At 41.6% G+C, this 23,332-nt stretch overlaps 2 protein-coding genes across 3 annotated transcripts; one reads left to right on the top strand and one right to left on the bottom strand.

The window, feature by feature from the left end:
• The first annotated feature begins 2,113 nt into the window (after window positions 1-2,113).
• On the top strand, window positions 2,114-9,843 carry kif20a (kinesin family member 20A). Of its 2 annotated transcripts, none has more exons than XM_005922219.2 (19): window positions 2,114-2,309; window positions 3,366-3,543; window positions 4,018-4,128; window positions 4,222-4,341; window positions 4,535-4,673; window positions 4,794-4,969; window positions 5,197-5,290; window positions 5,543-5,755; window positions 6,152-6,263; window positions 6,357-6,431; window positions 6,538-6,681; window positions 6,978-7,146; window positions 7,241-7,393; window positions 7,569-7,708; window positions 7,899-8,001; window positions 8,116-8,314; window positions 8,401-8,492; window positions 8,597-8,734; window positions 9,224-9,843. In XM_005922219.2, exons 2-19 carry the CDS (start codon window positions 3,376-3,378, stop codon window positions 9,599-9,601), a joined length of 2,724 nt encoding a protein of 907 aa, XP_005922281.1. In that variant the 5' UTR covers window positions 2,114-2,309; window positions 3,366-3,375; the 3' UTR covers window positions 9,602-9,843. The 2 variants fall into 2 exon arrangements, with proteins under 2 accessions (XP_005922281.1, XP_042076813.1); XM_042220879.1 differs by lacking the exon at window positions 9,224-9,843 and adding an exon at window positions 8,817-8,986.
• A 441-nt stretch (window positions 9,844-10,284) lies between these two features.
• Window positions 10,285-17,880, bottom strand: cdc23 (CDC23 (cell division cycle 23, yeast, homolog)). Its single transcript, XM_005922218.3, has 16 exons — window positions 17,628-17,880; window positions 17,129-17,201; window positions 14,588-14,725; window positions 14,409-14,451; window positions 14,213-14,318; window positions 13,976-14,108; window positions 13,584-13,761; window positions 13,384-13,481; window positions 13,098-13,179; window positions 12,776-12,929; window positions 12,528-12,647; window positions 12,339-12,414; window positions 12,175-12,236; window positions 11,969-12,047; window positions 10,654-10,773; window positions 10,285-10,570 (listed from the first exon to the last, which is right to left on the bottom strand). The coding sequence occupies exons 1-16, from the start codon at window positions 17,738-17,740 to the stop codon at window positions 10,418-10,420; spliced, it is 1,728 nt and encodes a 575-aa protein (XP_005922280.1). The 5' UTR covers window positions 17,741-17,880; the 3' UTR covers window positions 10,285-10,417.
• Between the last annotated feature and the right edge of the window lie 5,452 nt (window positions 17,881-23,332).

Raw genomic sequence — 23,332 nt, 5'->3', positions numbered from 1 at the left:
CACAAGAGTTTAATAAAAAAAAAAAAAAAAAAAAAAAGTGTCCCTTCCAGAACTGGTGGGAAAATATTTCTGCCAGCATAGTTCTGTTCTGAATGCCCCATAACTTTTTATTTAGGGGGTCTAGATTGATGCCTGAAGTGCATTGCCATGCAAATAATTTTCATTTACTGAATATGTACTTACTAAGTACCACTGTTTAAAAGTTGAATAAAGAAACAAACAAATTTTTGCCTGTTATTAAAACCACTTTATAGAACATCAAATCAGTTACAATGTAGAATCAATGTCATTTATGGTTTACAACTGACAAATTTTTTTACATAAAATATTGACAGCATTTACATAATAACACTCACTAACATTCTGTAAATTTACTGTATCTTTTGAAAAATTATAACTACATATACACAGCACAAGACTTTTAATAGTACTTAAGAGCAAGTTTCATTTCCCCTTGGTTTTACTACCACAATTGGGCACATGTTTACCAAAACGCAGCAAACCTTCACTATCTTATCCTGAAGGGCCTCCTCTTCACCCTCACATTAAAGAAGTAATCTGATTGGCATGGTGGTATGCAGCATTTTATACCTGTTGCGTAAACTACCTACAACTCGCTCGACATGAATTATTAGGTGGGCAATAGCTCTCGTATCTTCAATGTCCTTGGCATCAAGTTGACAGAAGCCTTTTGTAAATGCGGGGATCTTAACCTCTGCACACAAAGATGCTGGACAGGAAGATCAAATGTAAGGCGGAAGAGTGAGTAAAAGCATTTGGAAATGCCACGGTTTCTTTGATGCTGGCAGGAAAGCTTTTACATTGTTGAATAAGGAGAGTAAAATAGCAAAACAAGGTATTCCAGTATAATATTTCCCACGTGTGGGACTAATAAAGGTTATCTTATCTTATATTTTACTTTTTTGGTGTCATCCTTTAAAACATTTTTCATTCAGCTGTCTTTTTCAACTGTGATTCAAGCGTTCTGTTCTCCTCCAACAGCTGGTTTATTTCTGCTCTGTTCACAGCACACACAATCCATCGGCTGTCTTTTAGCTTCTGCATCTCTCTCTGTCCCATCTCCATTTTCTACATTTGTTGCTACTACCTCAGCCTCCACTCTTGGCCACAGCCTCCATCACGTGGTGATTAAGGTGTCGGTCTTCTGTCATGTCCATCTCTGGCAGCTCTTCATGTAACTTCTATGCAGGCCTCACCTTCGGACTCTGCTCCTCCATTACTAAAGCCTGTCAGATACAATGAGTGCATACATATAAGGCAAATGTTCACCAGAAGCCCAATTAAAAGTGCATGACTCATCAAAAAGCTATGAGCTGATTACCGGACAGTGAGAGCATTTTTTGATGTTGGTGGTGGTGGGAGTTGTATTTACCTCCGACTGCTGCTTTTTGCTGCTTCCGTCGCATTCGTCGTCTGTGACGGTCCAAGTTTGAAGCAGGGATTTCGGAGTGCCCCATGTATAGCGTTGGAACCCAGTCAGGATTTGTTTCATCCATTTCATAGGCTGGTTTGCCTGCAATTATGCTAAGTAATTAGCAACTCTATAAATAGAACGCAGTCCTGCAAAATCACACATTGAGATATTTGTTCTAATTTGCTATGACTTCAGAGCGAAATAAAACTAATAGGCTATACAGAGTAATATGAACTTATTTAGAACTTACCCGAATGAAAATGTCTGGAACACACCAACAGATATCTGGGGATGGTAGAGAACTGGATATCAGCTCGTCTCACAGCTGCTATCCAGGCTATACGCCTTCTTTTGGTAACATCCGACACATGAGCTCCCTGGTTTTGCTTCCAGGTGGGGAAACAATGAAAAGACAGCCCATTTTCAAGCTTATTCCCTTGCCGGTCGTGCGATCTAACGTTACAACCCATCACACAGCAAGTACGAACCATAGCGGATATTATTCGTGTGCTTTCGCTCGCTTTGTTTGGCCTACTAAAATGGCACCTCGACCAAAAATCCTGGCCGCACCCCCTCTCACGACGTCATATTCCAAAGCCCATGCGCCATGCGAGGCCCTGTTAACCAATCAAAGGGAAGGCGGCGATACACTTTAACCAATCGGCGACTCTCCCTGTGGGGAAGCGCATTGTTCAAAAACCCAAAAAGCAATCGGGTAAAGCGGCTCAGCTGGTGCTAAGAGCTCGAGACGAGGAGGGTTTGTTGAACTTAGACAGTTTTACCTCAACGTTGGCTTTTGGCGATCTATCGTAAACATTAAGCTAACAAGCTTACAGGAAACCAGGCACATTTTGGACATTCCAGGAAAGTTAAAGTGAGTTTTACTTAAACGTGGGCAATACGACGTTAAACAAGATAACGTAATAGTTACAAAAAATAATATTAGATTGTAACTATAACTGTTTGACGGAGTTATGTAAGTGTGTGTTAAGCTAAATGCAATATCTACGTTTTTTGTGTGCTTGTTTTTGGTTTTGAGTGACTGCACGATTTTCCCATTTAAAACCAGGAAGCAAGTCTCTTTGTTAGCATATATTGGTACTTGTAGTAGAAATCATTGTTATTAAATGTATGTTAGCTAGTATAAACATTAAAGTGACTCTGTTTAATTCACTGCAATATAGGCTCCGTTTACTACGTGCTTACTGGAGGCTAAACATGGCTACTTGCACATGTAAAGGTTCAGCACTGAGGTTTTTATTTTAGTTGCACTCAGTGCTGAGACACCTTTTGAAAGCACAAAGTCTTCTTGCTGTAACAAGCAGTGAAAGCAGGTTTTTTTTTTTTTTGAATGCTAAACGTGGATTTGATACTTTTTAAATGCTGCTCAGTGTAACACGAAATACCATTTGGATTAAAAAAAGGGAATGAAATTGAAAAACCGAGACTTCTAAACTCGCTCATCGTAATAGCTACAAAGACTAAGCATGACAGGACCTGCTGTAGAGCAGTTGTATTGATCAGCACTAATGCCAAACTTGCCTGGTCTGGTGAAAGCCTGGGAAATATTTCTTGTTTGACTACTTAAGCAGGTTCAATTTGGCTTTAAACAGTAAACTAGTGTTCCTTTACCTGTCAGCTTGTTTGATGACGACACACCCATGTTTAACTAATTCATAGCAATGAAATGCTTGAGCAGAGAATAACATCATTACATCATTATTACAAACAACACAGACACTTGTGTGAGTGTGTTTAGTTTTTCATCTTTTATGTTGTATATTGCTGTTTTTTTCCAACACAAGCCTATATTATCCTTTCAAAGTGACTTGTGCACACGCCCTAAGTCAAGCCCATGTTTGAAACATTTTGTAATCCCCTTTTAATAGAATTACTACATACTAATGAAAACGTGTTATCCTTGGAACAGATAGACGGGCATGGCGCTGTCTTTGTCATCTCCGTGTGGATGCCCCTCTGATGAGGAGGAAGAAATGGCTGTGTTTGAATCTACAGCAGCAGAGCACGGAGGTTTGGCCAGACCACGTCTACCAGAGATCTCTGTTATTTCCCCGGGCCTGGACACCAGGCCATCCATTACAGGGCCGGTAAGAGTTTCCAAAAAAAAAAAAAAAACGTATGTCCCTCAGGTATAACAAAACATGTTCAGAACCAATCTATATGAGATTTTTTTTTGTTTTTTGTGTGTGTCTATATATATATAATTGATCAATATTGCCAGAGGTGTAACTGTTTTTCAAAGCCATAATTTCATACCTCGCTTTTCCTTCAGAGGAGATGAATAACAGCCCCCCCAAAAAAGAAAGGGAGGCAGGGAAACATTCTGTTTAAACTACATCATTCTGACACTTTTCCAGTTCACTTGCTATACCTCTCTGATTCTTAAACACAGCTGCTTTCTTCAGTCTGGCAGGCTTAAATAGGCATTAAAAGCCCAGATGGGTATTGCAGTAGAGCGAGATGCAATATGTAAAATTCTAAACCCTGGGATTGCAGTTTGGTGGTGTTAATATTTTTCCATTCTACCATCAAAACATTTACAAAGATGCTTGTGTGTTTAGAAAGTAGCAGTGAAATCTCAAAGCTGCGATCAAGGGGCCACTGAGAGGGTGAAGGTTTTCCTGCGCATCCGACCACTTACTGACACAGAGAGATCCAGAGGGGAAGAGCAGGTAAGACCTTAAGGTCAACATTTTCGTTTCTTCTAGGATAAAAGCTTTCAATACTCTGAAACTGTACTTGAGTCTATTTTGTTTTTCTTTTAGGGTTGTGTGGCTATCCAAGACGAAGAGACCCTGCTGCTTAAAGCTCCAAATGACTCTCAGAACATGAGAGCAGCAGAACGAGGCATCACTCCGAGTATTCACAAGTTCAGTTTCACGAAGGTAGGAGAGTCATATGTGTAGCTCCTCTTTACTTAAACATACTGTTTCCAAAACTGAAAACCCATTCAGAAAAAAACTGTAGTAATCACGTAATAATATTTTCAGAGAAGAACTTGAAGAAAATGAGAATGCTGGAGTGAAACAGACCAGTGAAGATGTTTTTTTTTTTTTTTTTCTTTAAATTTCCCCTTAGATATTTGGTCCTGAGACAGCGCAGCAACAGTTTTATGAGAGCACAATGAAGGTGATGATAAACGATGTGCTTCGAGGAGAAAATAGACTTCTCTACACTTATGGTGTAACCAATTCTGGAAAGACGTACACCATTCAGGGTGAGTTATTTTCTGTTCTGCAGATATTACTTGGGCACATAAATCCCAGGGTTAATTATGAGGTTTGTTCGTTATGTAATCGCACAACATAAACCATGCTTGTCAAACTTTGGCCTGCAGGCAGCGGTCGAGAGGCAGGCCTGCTGCCCCGGGCTTTAGTGTCCCTGTTTAGGAAACTGCAGGGCCGTCTGTACGGTGGCATGAACCTGAAGCCTGTCTTGTACCAGGATGTGAGGCAGCTCAGTGCCAATGAGGTCAAGGCAGAGGAAATCCGCAGAAACTCTCTGCTCAAAGAGGTAAACAGAAATATGACTTTTAAAGGCCTTACAGCATTACTCTGGAACACATTGTAGCAACAAGGTGAACTTTAGGATGCATTTGGACATTGTGGTGCTCCAAACGTATGTGACTACACTTTGGTATATTTGGCATATTCTTTTCCTTGCAGACTGCTACTTGGTTAAATGTTTTCCTGCAGATGAATTATGCATCTTCTGATTCTCCTTCCTCTTGTGAATTTCAGGATGGGAATTCTCGTTGCACTGGCACCACCACAATCTGGGATAGTGGCATCGGAGGACTGTCTGCTACCACTACCTTTGGCACTCAGCTGGAAGGTGAGGATTTTCATTGCTAAATGGAGTCAATCTTCTGCTAAACGCACTACATGCTGTATTTGGAGTAGAATAGTTGGTGTTTGATGAGTACACAGCACTGTTTACAATATAAGAACACAAAAAGAAGTCAACATCAGCGTTGTTTGTGCAGCACATACCAATTTCCAGTTTAAACACTGCTTTCTTTATATTAAAATCATTACTGCCTTAAAAAAAACAAACAAACATGTGACTTTTAATTTGCCTCTGCAGACACGGACAGTGTTTGTCTGGAGCCGGACAGCCTGTCGCACAGCGGAGGGGAAGATCTCGAGGAAGGAGTGCAGTTTTCAATCTGGGTGTCCTTTTATGAAATCTACAACGAGTTCCTGTACGACCTACTGGACGCCTCGCCCTCCCTGCAGCCCCGGAAGAGAGTCACATTGCGGCTAAGCGACGACAAGCAGGGCAACCCCTACGTGAAAGGTAACAGTGGCTCATTCACAGGAATGGAGTTAAAACTAGATCAAAGTATGTTGGCCTGAACTTCCTGAGGCTCTTTCCCACCAGGCAGCTGCTCTCATCTGATGTATGTTACGCTTCATCAGGCAGGAAATGATGTTTAAAAACTGTAAATTGCTTCTTTCATTTTCCCCCTGCCTTTTCCTCAACTCTACCTGCAGTCTTTGTAGACTTTGTGTTTGTGGGAGTGCAACAACACACCACAATGAATGAGTGCATGAATAAAGAACTGTGCAAAAGATGGTCACGACTTTGAACACTACGTTAGCTTAATTCATGTGTTTCCTGCATAACAGCATGTGTAACTACTGCTGCAGCTCCTTCACGTGCACCACATTGTGCTTCTTCCTGTTGTATCAGACCTGACCTGGATCCAGATCCGCAGCGCCGAGGAAGCCTGGAGGATTCTGAGAGTTGGGCGTCGCAACCAAAGCTTCGCCAGCACTCACCTCAACCAGAACTCCAGTCGCAGGTAGGAGCATGTTAAATGACGCGTTTACCTATTGAAACCTTAATTTGAGTTACACTTGTGGACACTCTGATCATAAACGTATCACTTACACAGCCACAGCATCTTTTCCCTCCGTGTCCTGCGCGTCCACCCTGGAGCAAATTCAGGCCAGGCCATGCACATCAGCGAGTAAGTTGGCTTTTAATTACCCAGTCTTGATTTCAGTTTCGGGTCATTTTAACTTATATTGATTAGAGTTTGTAAAGGTGATAATGTAAGTCTGTCTCCTTTTTAGGCTGACTGTGTGTGATTTGGCTGGGTCCGAACGCTGTAAAGATCAGCGTAATGGTGAGAGGATGAAGGAGGCCAACAACATTAACACCTCCCTCCTAACACTGGGGCGCTGCATTGCTGCCCTGAGGCACAACCAGAGCAATAAGTACGTTTTAAAATGTTTAGGTGGTGTAGTAAATTAGAGAAATGGTTGAAACAGATCATCTTGTGGAGCTTTTTACTGCTTTTCTGCTCTCAAGATCGAAAATGCTAAATTGCTATAAATTTTCTTCACGTCAGCTTCTGCAGTAATTAAATTATTGATCCGCTAATTTATGGCGTGTGGATTTCCTGCACTAAATCAACTTTTACAGCTTTTAGGGCGTTTTTGTTTTTTGCTAGTGTACATATAAAGATTTAATGAACAAATGGGTTTTATATGTTTTCCTACTGCATCAACAGGTCACGGCCTCCTCAAGTGGTGCCTTTCAGGGACAGTAAGCTGACCCGTGTCCTGCAGGGTTTCTTCTGTGGGCGAGGAACCTCCACCATGGTGGTCAACATCAATCCATGTGCATCCATCTATGACGAGACCCTCCAGGCCCTCAAATTCTCTGCTATTGCTACCCAAGTAAGAAACTCATTTGTACACGAGTACCTGAGTGGCTGGTTTAGTTTTGCGTCCTGTGTGAGATCAATCAAATGTGCCGTTTCTCTTCTTTAAGCTCGTCCACGGCCCGTCCACGAAGACCAGAGTGGCCTACATCTTGTCTTTACTTCGTGATCCAACAGGAAATGGTAACGACAGCACGGTGATGGAGGAGGAAGAGGATGAGAGTGATGTCGACGATGGAGATATCACCATGTTAGATACTAAGGTAACATCCTCTGCTTTTTATGTAACACCTAAATATTAAGCACTTTTATTTCACTGACAAAATAAATCAACCTTTTATTTTGAAACACTACTTAAACCAAGTAACCGTAAGATCTTAAATGTGTCAAAAACTGTCAAAAGTCTATTGTTCTAACAGCCGACTGTTCTACATTAAGGCTTTGCTGCAGGCCATTGATGTTCTGAAGAGAGAGGTGCAGCGCCAGCGGGAAGAGAAAGAAGTCCTAGAAGCAAATGTGAGAGAGCAGGTGGTCTCTGAGATGATGGAGGTCATCTCTAGAATGCAAGATGGTTTCAGGTGTGTGTGGGTGCTTGTTTGAATCTGAAATGCCAATTTAAAGGCTTTTTTTTTGTAATACTTTTTAGTGGTAAGGAGCAGTAGGCACATCTAATAGTGTTTTCTTGGCAGGGATTTGGGAGAAATGTGTTGTTTAACTGTTTTGGTAATGACTACATATAGCAACATTTTATATCTTCTCACCCTGTAGTGAGACACTGGATGCTGAGAGGGCGCTCATTGAAGAGAGGTATGAAGACAAGATAAATAGCCTGCAGAAACACCTGAAGAAATTCTACACCCAGGAGCTAAAGGTCAGTTAATGACTTGAAAGTTTGTAATGCTTTGCATTCTCTGCAAATTAAGCATTCGCAACTGTTTGCGATGCTCTCGCTGAATCTCTACCAAATTTATTTCCGTTCTCCCAGGAACGTGATCAGGAGATTGAAGCTCTGTCTGCTGCTCTTGAGGAAAAAAAGAAGGCAAATGAAGCAGCCCCCATGACGGCGCCATCTGGAGACTCTGAGGGCCCTCGCCGCTCTCAGCGCGTCAGTACGCAGAATGAACTCGGCAGACTGCGCACTGAACTCGACCAGTGCCGCACTGAGCTGTGCACCAAGACTCAAGGTACAGTCTGACTGGAAGATTTCTGATTATATGCACAAGGATATTGTTCATGATGGCTGACTGATTTGTTCTGTTTGTCTGTGCAGAGGTGACAAAGCTTAAGATGCAGCTAGAAGTGCCAGGTAGTGCTGGCACTCTCACCTCTGCTGCTGACCGCAAGCTGGAGGAGGGTCAGCGGGTCAGTACATGCTCTACACAAACTCACTGCTGCATGTGAGTCTCTGGACTGTTTGAAAGATTAAAATTTGTATGTGTGTATATATTTCTTGTTTTTTACAACAGAACCTGCGTCAGCTGCGCCTCAATCTGCAGAGGCTGGGGGTGGACCTGCAGTCTGGTGAAAGAGCCTGCTGTCGCAACACAGGAGGGGAGAGGCTGCGCCACGCTTTAACAGCTGCAGATGAGACTTTAGCCAAACAGGTAGAGTCAAGCAATGTGCAGTGTGCAATTTGCACATTCAGTTTTACTTGTAAACTAAGATTTTCTTTAAATTATTTAACAGGGTGCTCAGCCCTCTGTGTTCTGCAACAGCTGAGAAAGTATTGAACACATTTTGCAAACTGCATGTTAAATTTCCATCAGTGCAGAGTTTAAAAGCGCTTTTTCCTCCTAGTTAGAAGCAGCTTGTGAGGATAAAATGCATGAACTCTTTAAAAAAAACAAAAACAAAACCCTGCATTATATTATGAGCAGTTCTCATTTTAAACTCTGTTGTTTTCTTCTCCTAACTCACTTGCACCGGCAGATTTTAAACTAAAACAAGGTTTCTAACATCTGCACCAAGCTGTCAATGAGCTAGAGCATGTTTAGCTGTTGCTTTTTGCCTCACCTTCTGAAACTAAACAGCCCTCCCTTCCCTCTCTGCTCCTGTCTAACCTCACCCCCTCTGAACTGACTTCTTCTTCTCAGGGCCAGATCCTTATGGAGCTCCAGAACGACCTGATGCTGGTCAAAGCCGACTTGAGGCGGAAAGCGCAGACCCTGGCCCAAACACAGTCCCTCCCTCCCCAGCTGCCCCCGTCTGGCTTTGCTGCCCCGAGCATGCCGGGCTCCTGCAAAAGGAGAGGCTGTGGCGCCGGCGCACCGAGCGACCCCGAAAACCGTCCGCCGCAAAAACGACAGTTTTTCCAGTCTCTGTTCCCATCTCGCACCCCAACACGTAAATACAACACCCGTGCTGCCGAGGATGCAAATCTGACCCCCTCCTCAAGGATTTTGCGGTCCCGTCAGCCATCTCCACCTCCTAGTCCGGTCGTCACCCCTCGTAATCTCAGGGGGAAGTACTGAGCTTTAAAGCAAACTAAGTTGCTGTTGTCTTTATAATATTTTTTTATGTTGTTTTTCTACTTTAACTATATTATTGGCATCAACTGAACTGTTAATGCTTTAAGCTGAGGTAAAGCTGCTTAGTGACTGTATGGTTAAAATAGTGCATGTGTGTTAATCAACCTGCTCTGCCTCTGCAACTCCACTTTGTGCCTTTGTGCTGTACTCTCCCTCCACCACTCAATATAAATCCTACAAACACATTTGAGCAGCCTGAATATAATCATGCTTTAAAACTGTAGTACCGGTAAATTATTTTACCCTTTCCAGTCAGTCCCTGCAAAGACTGCTGTAAACTATTTACACATAAACCGTACCGATGAGCAATGAAGTGAGAAGTCAAATTCCCATTTGTATGCTCTGTGCTGTAAACTTTACTGTGTGTGTGTGTGTTCGTTCATTCATATATACATGTTAATCTTGTCTGTTTGCTCTTGAACATTTCATTTGGGATTCTTTTTGTATTATTGCACTATTGACCATTAAACCTTACCAAAAACAAGAAATGGGTATTTACTGTATGCGATGCTGCACCGTGCATACTGACCTGTCCAGTGCTTACTGCAGGTACGCTGATTGTTTTCACATTTCCAGCAAAGACAATGTCATGGGCTGGACAAAAATGGTCAGGATTGCTAGTTTTACAAAAACAAATGCAGTTTATTATGTAAATTCCAACGCAGCCCTCGTCAAGATAACCTTCAGAGCAGTTTAATGTCACAAGATAGGTAAATTGTCCATATTTTTTTTTTAAGCCAATGAAGAAGAGAGTTGGTGTCAGGGTGTAAATGAGATGAGATTCAGGGGAGACACCCTCCTGACTGGAGTGTTGTTGTTTGAGAGTGGTGCAAACAGGTCTGCTGAAGGTGTCTCGATTTGATCTCTGACCTGTGAGATCTGCCGCAACAGAGCCTTTCCTTCCTCACGTGCCTGCAAGACGAGGCATGACCGATCAGTACCGACCACACAACAGCAACTAAAACAAGATGCTCAAATCGTACAGGAACACTTACGTCATTGTAGTCGCAACAGCGCTGAGCGCAAAGGGATGCCTCATCATAGAGCTTGTTCTTGAAATAGTACTGGCCCAGGTACCGCAGGGCTGTGCTCACCTCAGCATGCTCCAGTTGTTCCTGACAAGACTTAGTTTGGTTAGAACTATATTCCTTTATATTAATGCAACACATGACCTGGAGCACAAGTGGGAAAAACAGAGCCAGAGGGCTGGAACCTCCAGCCACCGATGTCATCATCTTAATTGTTCCCATTTGGCTAATTAACACACGAGTAAAACAGCAGAAAATGAACTAATGCAATGATGCATTTCTGTATTTCATTGGTATTTAAGTCTGAGTTATCTCTGCAAGCAAAAACAATCTGCTGGATTTGGCCTTGGGGGGGCAACAGCTAATTTTGGAGGCCTTCTAATAATTTAACCAATACTTGGGTCAAGATTTTCATTGCTCTGGTCATTATTTATTAATACACACAAAGTATTAAAAGCTAAATTGTTGCAGAACAATAGCTAAGTTATGTTAGTCATGTGACACGTTCCTCTACACAGGCTTCAGTTGCATGCAACTGAAGCCTGTCCAAATGTTCAAAACACTGGCAACAGTTTCTCTATATTAAAGAATCGGTTTATAGAGATCACCTAAATAACAGCATAATTGGATTTCCTTCATATTTATGATCATGTATTGTAAGGGTAATGCTGGATTTTGATGACGGCTGAACAGTTGTCTGGAGTCAATATTTACAACATAAAACATTGTGTTAAATCAGTTGCCTGCGCAGCGGTGATAATCAGACAGACACTGTGTGGATGTAGGCTAAAGTTGATATAGCATTTAAAGGGATTATTTTATTTAATGAACCTTTTCACTGTAAACCAGACAGTTTAAAAAAGTGAAATGCCTTTTTCAAGATCTGGCCTTTGTTTACTGTCTAAAACTCTGTCTGGTCCCCAGGAAAAGAAACATGCTGGCCCATTTTTGTTTGTAGTAGATAAAATGAAACCCATTAATTATTGCCGATTCCAAATCCACACGCATTAATAGACTGGATCTAAAGCCCCTTCAGTTTGGGAAGAAACATGAAAGGATGCTGCATTCAGTGACGCTGGGAGACAAAACCTGGATTACAGTTTACCAAGTCATCTTTGCTTGCCAGTCAGGCTCTATCACATGAAACAAATTAATAATAATGCATAATAACTAATACATAATAATAGCAAGCTGAAGCATCGTGATCTCACTTGAAAGAGCAAATCATCGCAACCCTAGACCCTGAGAATATGAGTGTCAGAGCTTAATTTAAAGTGCTTACCCCACAAGAGAAAATGTCTTGAATGTAAAGCATGTAACACTGGGCAGCATCGTCAGACTCATTCAGCTGTTCGTGGAGCCTGACAAAAATAACAAATAACCAGAAAAATAAATATATAAAAAAGGAAAATAAATATCGAGCAGCAGATCAGAGCCTCGTTTCTTCAGAGCACTGTTGTTCAGCTCAATATAGTGATAAACACTTACTTTGCCAGTTTGAGCAGAGCCATTTTCTCTACATCTCCGACAGAATATGCTCTCCAGTAACACTTCACAAAAATAAATCCATGACACAAGTTAGAATCAAGCCAAAAGCTTTGGAACTGACTACAGAAACTACTGTTAATTACTGGCAATGGGTAGATGTGTACCTTCTTGGCTTCGGCTTGCTGTGACAGTTTTTCGTAGCTTTCACCCAGTGCAACCAACATGCGAGAGTCATTCGGCCTGAGAAAAAAACCAACAAGTGTTTATATATATATGTATAAGTTTTCTTCCAAAAACCGTCCATTCTTTATAACAGCAGCATGAAATATCATCTGCTTAGCTTAAATCCAAACCTGAGCTGGTGAGCCTTTCGATAATAGTACAAACAGTAAAAGGGCATCTTGAGGATCTCGTATGTCTGACCCAGACCATACCAGGCACGGTAGTCTCGCTTATTCACTTCAATGGCATGTCTGAGGAAGAAAAAGGACACGAGACTAAAATCATAAATCCGTTTAAACCTCCAGACCTGTGTCACCTGATAATAAATACATCCTGATGATGCAGATGCTGAGCGCGACTATGAGATATCCAGACTGACCTGTAGGCTTGAATGGCAGCTGAAGTGTTTTTCATTTCCATGTACTCGTGTCCCATGAGTGTCCAGGCACCGAGACAGCGAGGGTTCAGTTTGAGGGCCCGCTGGAAGTAGAGAGCTGCTTTCTCATGCTGAGAGCGTAAGCTGTAATAGTTACCTGTGGATCAGACACACAACTTACTGCAGTGCAGGAAACACTAGTTTTCTTTTACAACATATATTATGGATTACATGTACATAATGAACGATCCATTTGTTTTAAAACTAGCATAAGTAATGTCCTCTTGCAGCCGGTGACCTCTAATCTCATTAGTTCAATGCTTACCGATAACGCAGCACGTCTCCACTCTGTACTTGTCAATCTCCACCAGGTTGTGGGCCAAATAGCTCAACTCTGGCTTCATGCTCTGTGGAAACATGATTACAATCAGCAACACTACAAAATTTCAGTTATGATACTGACTTTCCTATTTTCTACAATTTTTTTTCCTTTGACCCCTCACTGAAATAATACAGAAACTGGCCCCCATGTCTTTGTGCAAACCACATCAGTCCTACTGATTATTGACTAATGTTCTTCAGATCTCACATTGCAATTGGCATACACTTACTTTGACATAAAGCAGATTTGAGAATGTGTCCATGTTGTCGATACGATACGGATCCTGCTCCCTCAGCTCATTGAACAGAGCCAAAGCTTGATCAATATCTGAAAGAAGGGGAGACAGCGTGCTGTAAGACTAGGCCCGCTTACATGCCATTCATCAGAAATTCAAAATTTCCACTGAAAAAGTAGAGAAAAAAAACAAACCTCTGATATTGTGGTAGGCCACAGCAATCTGTGAGATGATGTAGGTACTTTTCGAAAAGCCAGCCTCTATTAGGTTCTGGTATTTTTGCAATGCTTCTTTGATCATCTGCAGCTCTGTGTACATGTGGGCCATGAAGAAGTCTTTAATCCAGCAGTCTGGCAGAGACAGTGACTTCAGCTGAGGGGAAGCGGTAGAAGCAGACAGAGTCACTTCAAGGTGTAAATATTTCTGAACATTTACTGAATATGTGGACCCTGTATTTTAAAATTATTTTTAAAAAAGGACTGATTTTTTTAATTGAAACTGTTGCTGTGGAATTTGGTGAGTTAGCTTATGGAAATAAATGCTATCAGTGTCCACAGTTTGTGTGTCAGAACATAAGGCTTGTTACCATTTCAATATTGGTGACAAGGTTACTGAGCTCCAGCCATGCGCCCCAGTGCAGTGGAAGTGCATGTATTCCCTCAACAAACACGTCCACGGCCTCTTTCGGAAGATCCAGCTTTCTTAGAACCACCCCATACCTGTGTGTTCACACAGACACAAACATGATATCATCTGTAAGTAATCCACTGTATACTTCTGCATAATGGCAGTAATGTGTTTCACTATGGAGGAGCAATCTTACAGATAGAGGGTGAAGCCGTCCAACTCTCCTGCAGTATGCTTCTTACTGAGTTCGACCCTTAGCTCGCGCAAAGCTTCATTGCGCACCTGACCCTTCTCCAGAGGGCCTAAAACACAGAAAATATACAAATACGCTATAAAGACGAATACAATTCCTCATTTTTATCTTTCATGGGTCTAAAAGAAGAATTCCTCACCCAGGCTGTCCACAGTCTCATCATCCTTCTTTTTCTCGCCCGACTGAAAAAAGAAAAAACAGAAGGATAATGACAAAATGTGTTACAAATGCAACGATCAAAGTAAAATCGGGCTTCCTATGAAATAAAAAGGAAGGATCAAAAGGACGTGGGCATGCTCGACATCTACAGAATCTTACCAGATAGCGAGAATACATATAGAGGAAATAAGCTTTCTGACTGCGACAGCCTTTCAGAAAGTAAGCAGCACGATCATATTCTTTCAGGTCAAAGTATGATTTGGCCAGTGTAAGTGCATCCAGGTCTTGTGCATCTTCCTGCATGATGACAAATTAGAGCCATTTGAATAACATCATTAAGTTATTACAAGATCATCTTAATATCTACATTGCAAGAACTGTCAACAGGGGGCAATATACACATGTGAAAAATAATATTCTGCCACCTGCCAGAAAATCTGTCTGTCTTTATTGTCTTTTAATTCTTATCAAACTTTAGATAAATTCCAGATCATTATTTATTCATATTATATTATAGTATGAAAATTATCACCACACCCATATCCACATATCCTAAACGATCAAAATTAAAGACAAACACATTTTGAAAAGATTGTGTGCGCAGACAAATCTTGATATAGCCAATTCCTGTTCTACACACCTGTTAACTAAACAGTAAAACATCAGCGTTCCCACAATGCCACTGAGTGACTTCTTCCTTTATCACAATAGACACTGGCACTGGGGTTTATTTGGAGATTCTACACAACATCCTTCAAGTGTATACACAAACACGCAAGTGTCATTAATGAAAATACAACAAATATGGCACTTTAATTACTAATTGCTACACTGAACAAAAATATAAACGCAACACTTTTGTTTTTGCTCCCATTCCCCATGGGATGGACGTAGAGACCTAAAATTCATTCCAGATGCACAATATAACCATCCCTCCCAAACAGTGGTCACAAATCAGTCCAAATGTGTGGTAGTGGGCACATCTGCTATATTGAGATAATCCATCCCACCTCACAGGTGTGCCACATCAGGATGCTGATCTGACATCATGAGTAGTGCACAGGTGTACCTCAGACTGCCCACAACAAAAGGCCACCCTGGAATGTGCAGTTTTTTGCGCTATTGGGGGTGTGGGGACCCAGAACCGGTCAGTATCTGGTGTGACCACCATTTGCCTCATGCAGTGCAACACATCATCGCATGGAGTCTATCAGATTGTCAATTGTGGCCTGTGGAATGTTGGTCCACTCCACTTCAATGGCTGTGCGAGGTTGTTGGATATTCGTGGGAACTGGTACACGCTGTCGTATACGCCGGTCAAGCACATCCCGAACATGCTCAATAGGTGACATGTCCGGTGAGTATGCTGGCCATGCAAGAACTGGGACATTCTCAGCTGCCATCTGCCCTGAACAATGTGAACCATGATTCATCCGTGAAGCGCACACCTCTCCAACGTGCCAGACGCCATCGAATGTGAGCATTTGCCCACACAAGTCTGTTACGGCGACGAGCTGGAGTCAGGTCAAGACCCCGATGAGGACGACGGGCATGCAGTTGAGCGTCCCTGAGACGGTTTCTGACAGTTTGTGCAGAAATTGTTTGGTTGTGCAAACCAATTGTTCCAGCAGCTGTCTGGGTGGCTGGTCTCAGACGATCTTGGAGGTGAACCTGCTGGATGTGGAGGTCCTGGGCTGGTGTGGTTACACGAGGTCTGCGGTTGTGAGGCCGGTTGGATGTGCTGCCATATTCTCTGAAACGCCTGTGGAGACGGCTTATGGTTGAGAAATGAACATTCAATGCATGGGCGACAGATCTGGTTGACATTCCTGATGTCAGCATGCCAATTGCACGCTCCCTCATTGCTTGTGGCATCTGTGGCATTTTGCTGTGAGACAAAACTGCACATTCCAGGGTGGCCTTTTGTTGTGGGCAGTCTGAGGTACACCTGTGCACTACTCATGATGTCAGATCAGCATCCTGATGTGGCACACCTGTGAGGTGGGATGGATTATCTCAATATAGCAGATGTGCCCACTACCACACATTTGGACTGATTTGTGACCACTGTTTGGGAGGGATGGTTATATTGTGTATCTGGAATGAATTTTAGGTCTCTACGTCCATCCCATGGGGAATGGGAGCAAAAACAAAAGTGTTGCGTTTATATTTTTGTTCAGTGTATTTCAATCCATTTTAGTAAATGTACTAACCTTTTAACACCCAGTTAAAATCTCGATTATACTCCAGTTGCATTAAAACTCACTGATGAGCCTAGAGTTCAATTTTCTTGCACAACCAGGGTGTCGGTTTCTCTATGAAAATAATACTCCAGGGAGGTTTGCACAACATCGGACCGGTTTGTGCAAAACCTTAAGCACTCTGGATCTGCAGTTCACTTGCACTAGTATTTCTGGAGGAGTCCAAACATAAAACTAGACCTGAGCCATTAAACATTAAGGGTTGTCCTCCACAAGACGGGAGTCATGCCACAGGTAACATATCAGATTCCAATGTAATGCAGTAATAATGGAGCTATAAAACACGTGTTTACAAGTGACAATTTTGCACCGTTTCACAGACACGAATGAAGAACTGGAACAAACTGTACTGCATGTGAAAGAACGAAGAAATAAGAAAAAGAAACATCAGTAACAACTGAAACCCAGAAGGGTCCTCAGTCATGACAGTTTTACAAACCTCTGTTAAAGCGGATGTTGGTGGCAGTCCATCCTTTGGCAGAGGTTCCAAAGCAAATGCCAATTCAGAAGCCCTAAAATGTAAAGGAACAACCGCAGTTTTAATCTTAACACCTAAGTGCAACATTTAGCATTAGATTTCTTCCTCATCTGACATCAGTTCGTTTATTTCCATTCATCTAAACTCCCCAGTTTTAATTTACTGATCAAAAACAACTGACTAGAGAGACGACCTGAACCAAGTTATGCCTCAGGCACAGGCAACACTGACGTTACACATAGTGGACTTTGTCAACACAACTAGTAAATCTACATATACGGTCTGCTTATGTTTAAGGTGACACTGACAGCAAAGTTAACGGCAATAAACAGCTAGCTAATACAGAGACTGGTTTTTTTTATCAGTGCTAACGCAGCTAACACGTAACTAAACGTCAACGCTTACTGTAAAGAGCAAAAAGACAGCCGGCTAATGGCACATTATTCACTGGGAGTCTCACCACTTTGCGCTGTGTAAAAGTCCTCTTTCTTTGCAAAGCGATATCACCGATATTAGCTGTTTTTTGATTTGTACCAGATCCCCAAACTCACTACAGAGAGCCGCCATTTTCATATTTTACCAAGCAAGTACGCTATTGGTGGAAGTTTCAAAGAGGCTGTCCCTCTTCCTCTTCCGCTTTTCCTCCAAAATAAAACCCTCTCTGTCACTATTCCGTCTCAAAACTAGTAAAAAGGTAAAAACTTGGTAAAAAGGAAAGTACACCCTCGTTCATTTTGCATAAAAGGACTGTAACAGTTGCTATCGTAATGCAGTGTATCACCGCATGGCGTCGCCTCCTGTCTCACGACTGGTGTCACCCCCTTTTTGTTCTTCTTCGCACTCCTCCTGTAATGGATGCTCCCGTGTGTACGCGGACTAGTGTGCTCTTTAGTAATGTGTGGTAGAGGTAGCACTTTTATTTTTGATATTGTAAATAAATGAGTACTTTTTGGAAAGTCAGAGCTGTTGCTCATTCGCTATCCACCTGCACACCTCCGCGGCTGGCTTCATCTCCACCGCACGTTACAGGACATAAAAAATGGATCTGTCCTGGATTTTAAAATGAGAAAAATTCAATTCAGTTTTATTTATATGGCTTCACAACAATCACAACAACATATAGTCTTTATAGTGCAAGGCAAAGAAGAATTGAAATTATAGAGAGAAACCCTTAACAAACATACTACCCCCAGTAAGCCAGCTCTTGGCGACAGTGGGAAGGAAAAACTTCCTTTTAACAGGAAAAAATCTCAGGGAGGGACAGCCATCTGTCTCCACCGGTGAGTTGAGGAAGGCAGGATAAAAGGCACTCTGTGGAAGAGAGTGAAAGATTAATGATAACAAAATAAAATGCTAAATGCAAAGCGGTATTTGAAAAACTAATTACACACCATGGTTTTATAGTTTGTAGTTCAACTTTTAGCAGCAATAGCAAATTAACTTGAAGAAATCTTTTTCGGTATGACTTAATCAGTCTCTCACATTATTTTGAAGGAGTTTTAGCACACTCGTTCCACCACTGTTTGAGTTCATTGAGGTTTGCAGGCATTTGTTTATGCACAAAGACCACCCTTACTGTCTCACCACAACATTTTCCTGCGCCATTGCAACACCTTGATTCTTATCATTTTCTGCCATTCAGTCAGATGACCTCACAGTTGACACTAGAATACTTTGGTATACAGAGGAGTTCATGGTTGACACAGTGACTACAAGGCACACAGGTCCTGTGGTTGCAAAACAATTCCAAATCATCACTCTTCCACCACCGTGGAGTTGTTATGAGATGTTTGTGCTGATATGCTGTGTTTGGTTTTCATCAGACTTTGCACTGTATTATGGTCAAGCATTTCAGAATGCAATTTGGCAAACCTAAGCTGTGCTTTCATGTTCTTTCGCAATCAAAACCATACTTGTTCAGTCTTTTTCTAATTGTACTGTCATGAACTTTAAAGCTAATGGTTTTAGCTGTAGCCTGCTGTAGAGTCTGAGGTGTAGCTCTTGTTTTTTTGTTTTTTAATTTTTGCAATTTTGTTTTTTACAATTTCTCTGACCATTTCATGGTCTGATCCCGAATTTGCTGGAACATTTAGTCCTGGGAACATTGCCATCTGTCTCGAATGTTTTCCACTTGTGAATAATCTTTTTCAATGTAGAATGATGGAGTTCAGATTGTTTGGAAATGGCCTTATGACCTTTCCCAAATTGATGGGCAGTAACAATTGCTTCGCTAAAATCACTGCGGAGATTTTCCCTCCTTGGCATTCTGTTAACACACACTGAATGCTCCACAGCAAACTGCCAAGACTTGATTTTTATAAAGGTGCTCACACTTGCTGATGATTAATCAAGAGTTAATCAAGAGCTGATTAGAAGCACCTGGATGCTATTTAATCTCTTAATTTCTGTGGAAGATCATTTACTCTGTACCTAGACATACAATATTTCTGCATTTTGGCAACATTTTTGTCAAACAAATAAAGAAATGCTGTTACATGTCATGTTATGTAGTTCATTTCAGGTTCTATTTCCTGCTTACGTACTGGAGGTTTACCAAAAATTGAAATCACATGGCCCTTCAACTTGTTTCACAATCCGTCTCAGTAATCATACACATATCACCACTCCTCACAACATCAGAGCATGGTCTGGTTGAAAACGTGGATGGTGTTCTGAGGTCTCTCCATTCCTGGACAGTTTGTGGGACTATTTTAATGTGTTGGAGGCATCGATAAGTAATATCAGAGGTTCTCAGCTGGATTCTTGTCTGATGAATATGAAGACTAGTCAGTGGCTTGAACACCTTCACTGTCCTGGAACTGCCTACATATTCTGGCCACATGAATCCTGGCATTGTCTTGTACCAGCAGGACCCCAGGGCTCACTGACAATGGATATGAGGATTTAATCCCAGCACCTAGAAACTGTGAGGATATTGCTGGCTAACATGTGGTGGTGTATGTGACCTTCCAAGAATACGAGACCACCACTAGACCTAATGCCAGACAAGAAGGTTTTGGGTTCAAGTCCATTTTTGGGACCTTTCTGTGTGGAGATGCATATTTTCCCCATGTCTGCATGATTTCTCCCCAGTACTCCTCCCACAGTCCAAAAACATGCATGGATTGAGGTTAAATGGTGCAGGCAGCATAAAGTTTACACACTTTCTCAAGACCATTTCACATCTGTCACACGAGGGCAGTGTGAGCATGGTGGGACCTTGAAGCTCTGATGTTCTCTGGAAAACGTCAGTCAAGCTGTATGGTGCTCGGCTGCGAGCACAGGTCCCACCAAAGGACACCGGGAACTAATTTTACCCTTATGGAGTCTGTTTCAGACAGTTCAGTTTGAAACATGCACACGTGAGGGCCACTGGAGGTCATTTCGTAGGTCTCTGGTGGTGCTAATTCTGTTCCATCTTGCACAAAGGAGCTAAGCTGATGCTCTGCCCAGCTCTCCTCATGTAGTGGCCCGTCTCTTGTATCCTCCACACTCTTGACACTGCACTAGGAGAAACAGCAAACCTTTTTGTGATGGCACATATCCTGGAGGAGTGAGGCTATCTGTGCAACAAGAATGCCGCTCTCATGCTCACAGTATTGACAGAAAAAGCAAAACTAGAGAAAAATCACCCAGGATGGATAAAGAGAGGGGGATGGTCTGTGGCTACTACCTTAAAAAAACAAATAAAAACTTTCCTTTTAGCATGTTGTTCTGTTATTGCCTCTCAAGTGCACCCGCACATTCATTTCCATCAAAGCAAGTGAAATAAAGCCACTATTGTTTCTGCTTTCTACCTGGACAGATCAATATGTCTGAAGTTTGAATCTCTGTGATGATCAAATGTTTTGTATTTTTCATAGCAGCTGATGACATCAAGAAAACCCTGTGGGCTATAATGAGGGACAAGATGTTCTTTTTTAGTAAAGAATGATACACCAACAAAAAAATCACTAAAGGCCCTGTCTAAAGAAAAATGTGTTCGATCAATTAATTTAATAAAAAAATTATGACTCCATTTACCTCCCGAAAGACCCCAGGGCAACAATTTATTCGTGGTCCTCTAATGACACTGTACATAACAGCGGTAATATTATTTTGAATGATTGCTCTGCAGGTGAAATGATTAAACAGTCAATTATTATTTGTTCGAAAGGGCAATGCATCATTTTATAAATCTCTTAAGCCATTTAAATAATATTAATAATGTCAAGATCCATAAATATCATCTTGCCAACGCATGCACCGGAGTCATGGCAGTCTGAATAGGACCTTAACTGCGTTACCTCAGCAACTCAGTGCACGGCAGCTGTTATTTTAAACACAGTAACTTATTTTCCGAGCCAGTGCAGCTCTGTAAGGGCTACCTCGTCTTATAGGAAGCTTCGAGGCAGTTTCTTTTTTGTCTAAATAAATAAGGCTGTTTGTAATAGAAATAAAGATAATAAAAAATGAGGTATTTAAACTAATAAAGGCCCATCTCACAACTGTTTTGTAGCAATCACATTGAGTACTGCTGTCCAGTATGCTCATTGGTTTTTTAAATATAATTGGGAGAAGTACCACCCTGCTTTCATGTCTGCAATCAAATACTGGATGAAGACATCGCAGCATCATCAGGACTTTTCACTCTATATTTAGCTGTTGGTTGAGACGCCTGTTAGCTCAAGGCTTACAGCTCTGTTGGCCCACAGCTTACTACTACTTCACACTCAGAACTTCAAATATCCCCACCACCAACCCAGGCTTAACCCTGCTATGAAGTGGATTGATCCCCGATTTCTACAGGGTAGCATCCCCAGAGGATCAGAGTTAAAGCAACTGATGCGAGGGGAAATTAGAATAAAACACTGGGATGTTTGTTGTCCAATCAAATCATTATGATGAGCTCTGTGTTTTCAAATGTGAGCGTGCAATGCCTTTCTTTACTAATATGGACTGAACACTAGAGTTCAGCTTAATCCTAAAAGTCTCTGAGTAGAAGCATACCTTTATGCTTTTCCATCTCTTTTAAATATTTTCATCAAGTCACAGTGAGAGTTTAGGCCATTTGCACAACAGTGGTTTAACCACTAATTTCTCTGCTTAATGATGACCTGATTGCACACCTGAAGGCTTTTTAAAAAAATCTTTCTTTCTTTTGTGTCTGCTTTCCCCTGAGAATGACAGGATGATGTTGGTTAGACTTTCTTCTACTACACAGACAGTAACATTATAATGAAAAAAATTAAAGCTTTGATAGAAATCAGGATCAATCTCAGATTAATTTGCTGTGCATCAGTTGTATTGAAGACTTTGATGGGGATATTAATGCCAAGTTCATGCTCCAGTGAATCCTGTCACTGCTCTGTTAAAATCTGCAATTTATTATAGAGAAACAATAGCTACTTATTGCAGCAATATCTAAGTCAGCAGTGAGTTTGAAAAGAACAGAATCATTATGGTTCTTTCTTGTACCAATAATGAATGTTACTTGATTGCCTGCCCAGCTCCTGTCACTGGCATCTGTGCTCAACCCCGCTTCACTGGTGCAGAGCTGACATAGCTCATCATGTCCTTGTCTGTCAAAATCAGCAGTGTCACTGGCTTTGGGATTTCCACCACGCTGCACACGAGTACTGGCGCAGAATTTTTATCTATACTACTCTTTTTTCCTAATTTAAAATCTAACGATTCACATAATGGTTGAGGTATTACACGGAGACTCACAAAATAAAAATGGAAGCTTTTTCAACTACAAATGCAGTGTGGCTTGCCTCATGCTGAAGCTCAAAGGTTGTAAGTTAGTGGAAATCTAAAGCCACTTTTTCCAAAGACTTAACTAATGACAGAGTTTTGAGCACCATCAATAAATCCATGACCAGCATGCACCCTTGAAATAGTACACCAACTCTGAGCAGCTGCTAAAACCAACATGAAACCTGCCAACTGCCCTTTGTTCATAAAGAAAGGTCATTCTTCAAGCGCTAAGATTTTTCTCATGCCATGCTTTGTGCACACGGAGACGAAAAGATGCAGTCTCACGACAGACCTCACACAGGCTGATGCATCAACAGTGGGCAAGGAGGGATCGATAAACTTTCACATGTTCCTCTTTAACATTTGTTACGCTGTAATGAATAAATAGATCTGGTATTTATAAACAGCTCGTATTTCAGTTTGAAA

The sequence above is a fragment of the Haplochromis burtoni genome, unplaced genomic scaffold (assembly GCF_018398535.1).
Source record: "Haplochromis burtoni strain Fernald_Lab_line unplaced genomic scaffold, NCSU_Asbu1 Contig_56, whole genome shotgun sequence".
Classification (NCBI taxonomy): domain Eukaryota; kingdom Metazoa; phylum Chordata; class Actinopteri; order Cichliformes; family Cichlidae; genus Haplochromis; species Haplochromis burtoni.
The sequence above is the reverse complement of the archived record's forward strand: the minus strand, read 5'-3'. Positions and strand labels throughout refer to the sequence as shown.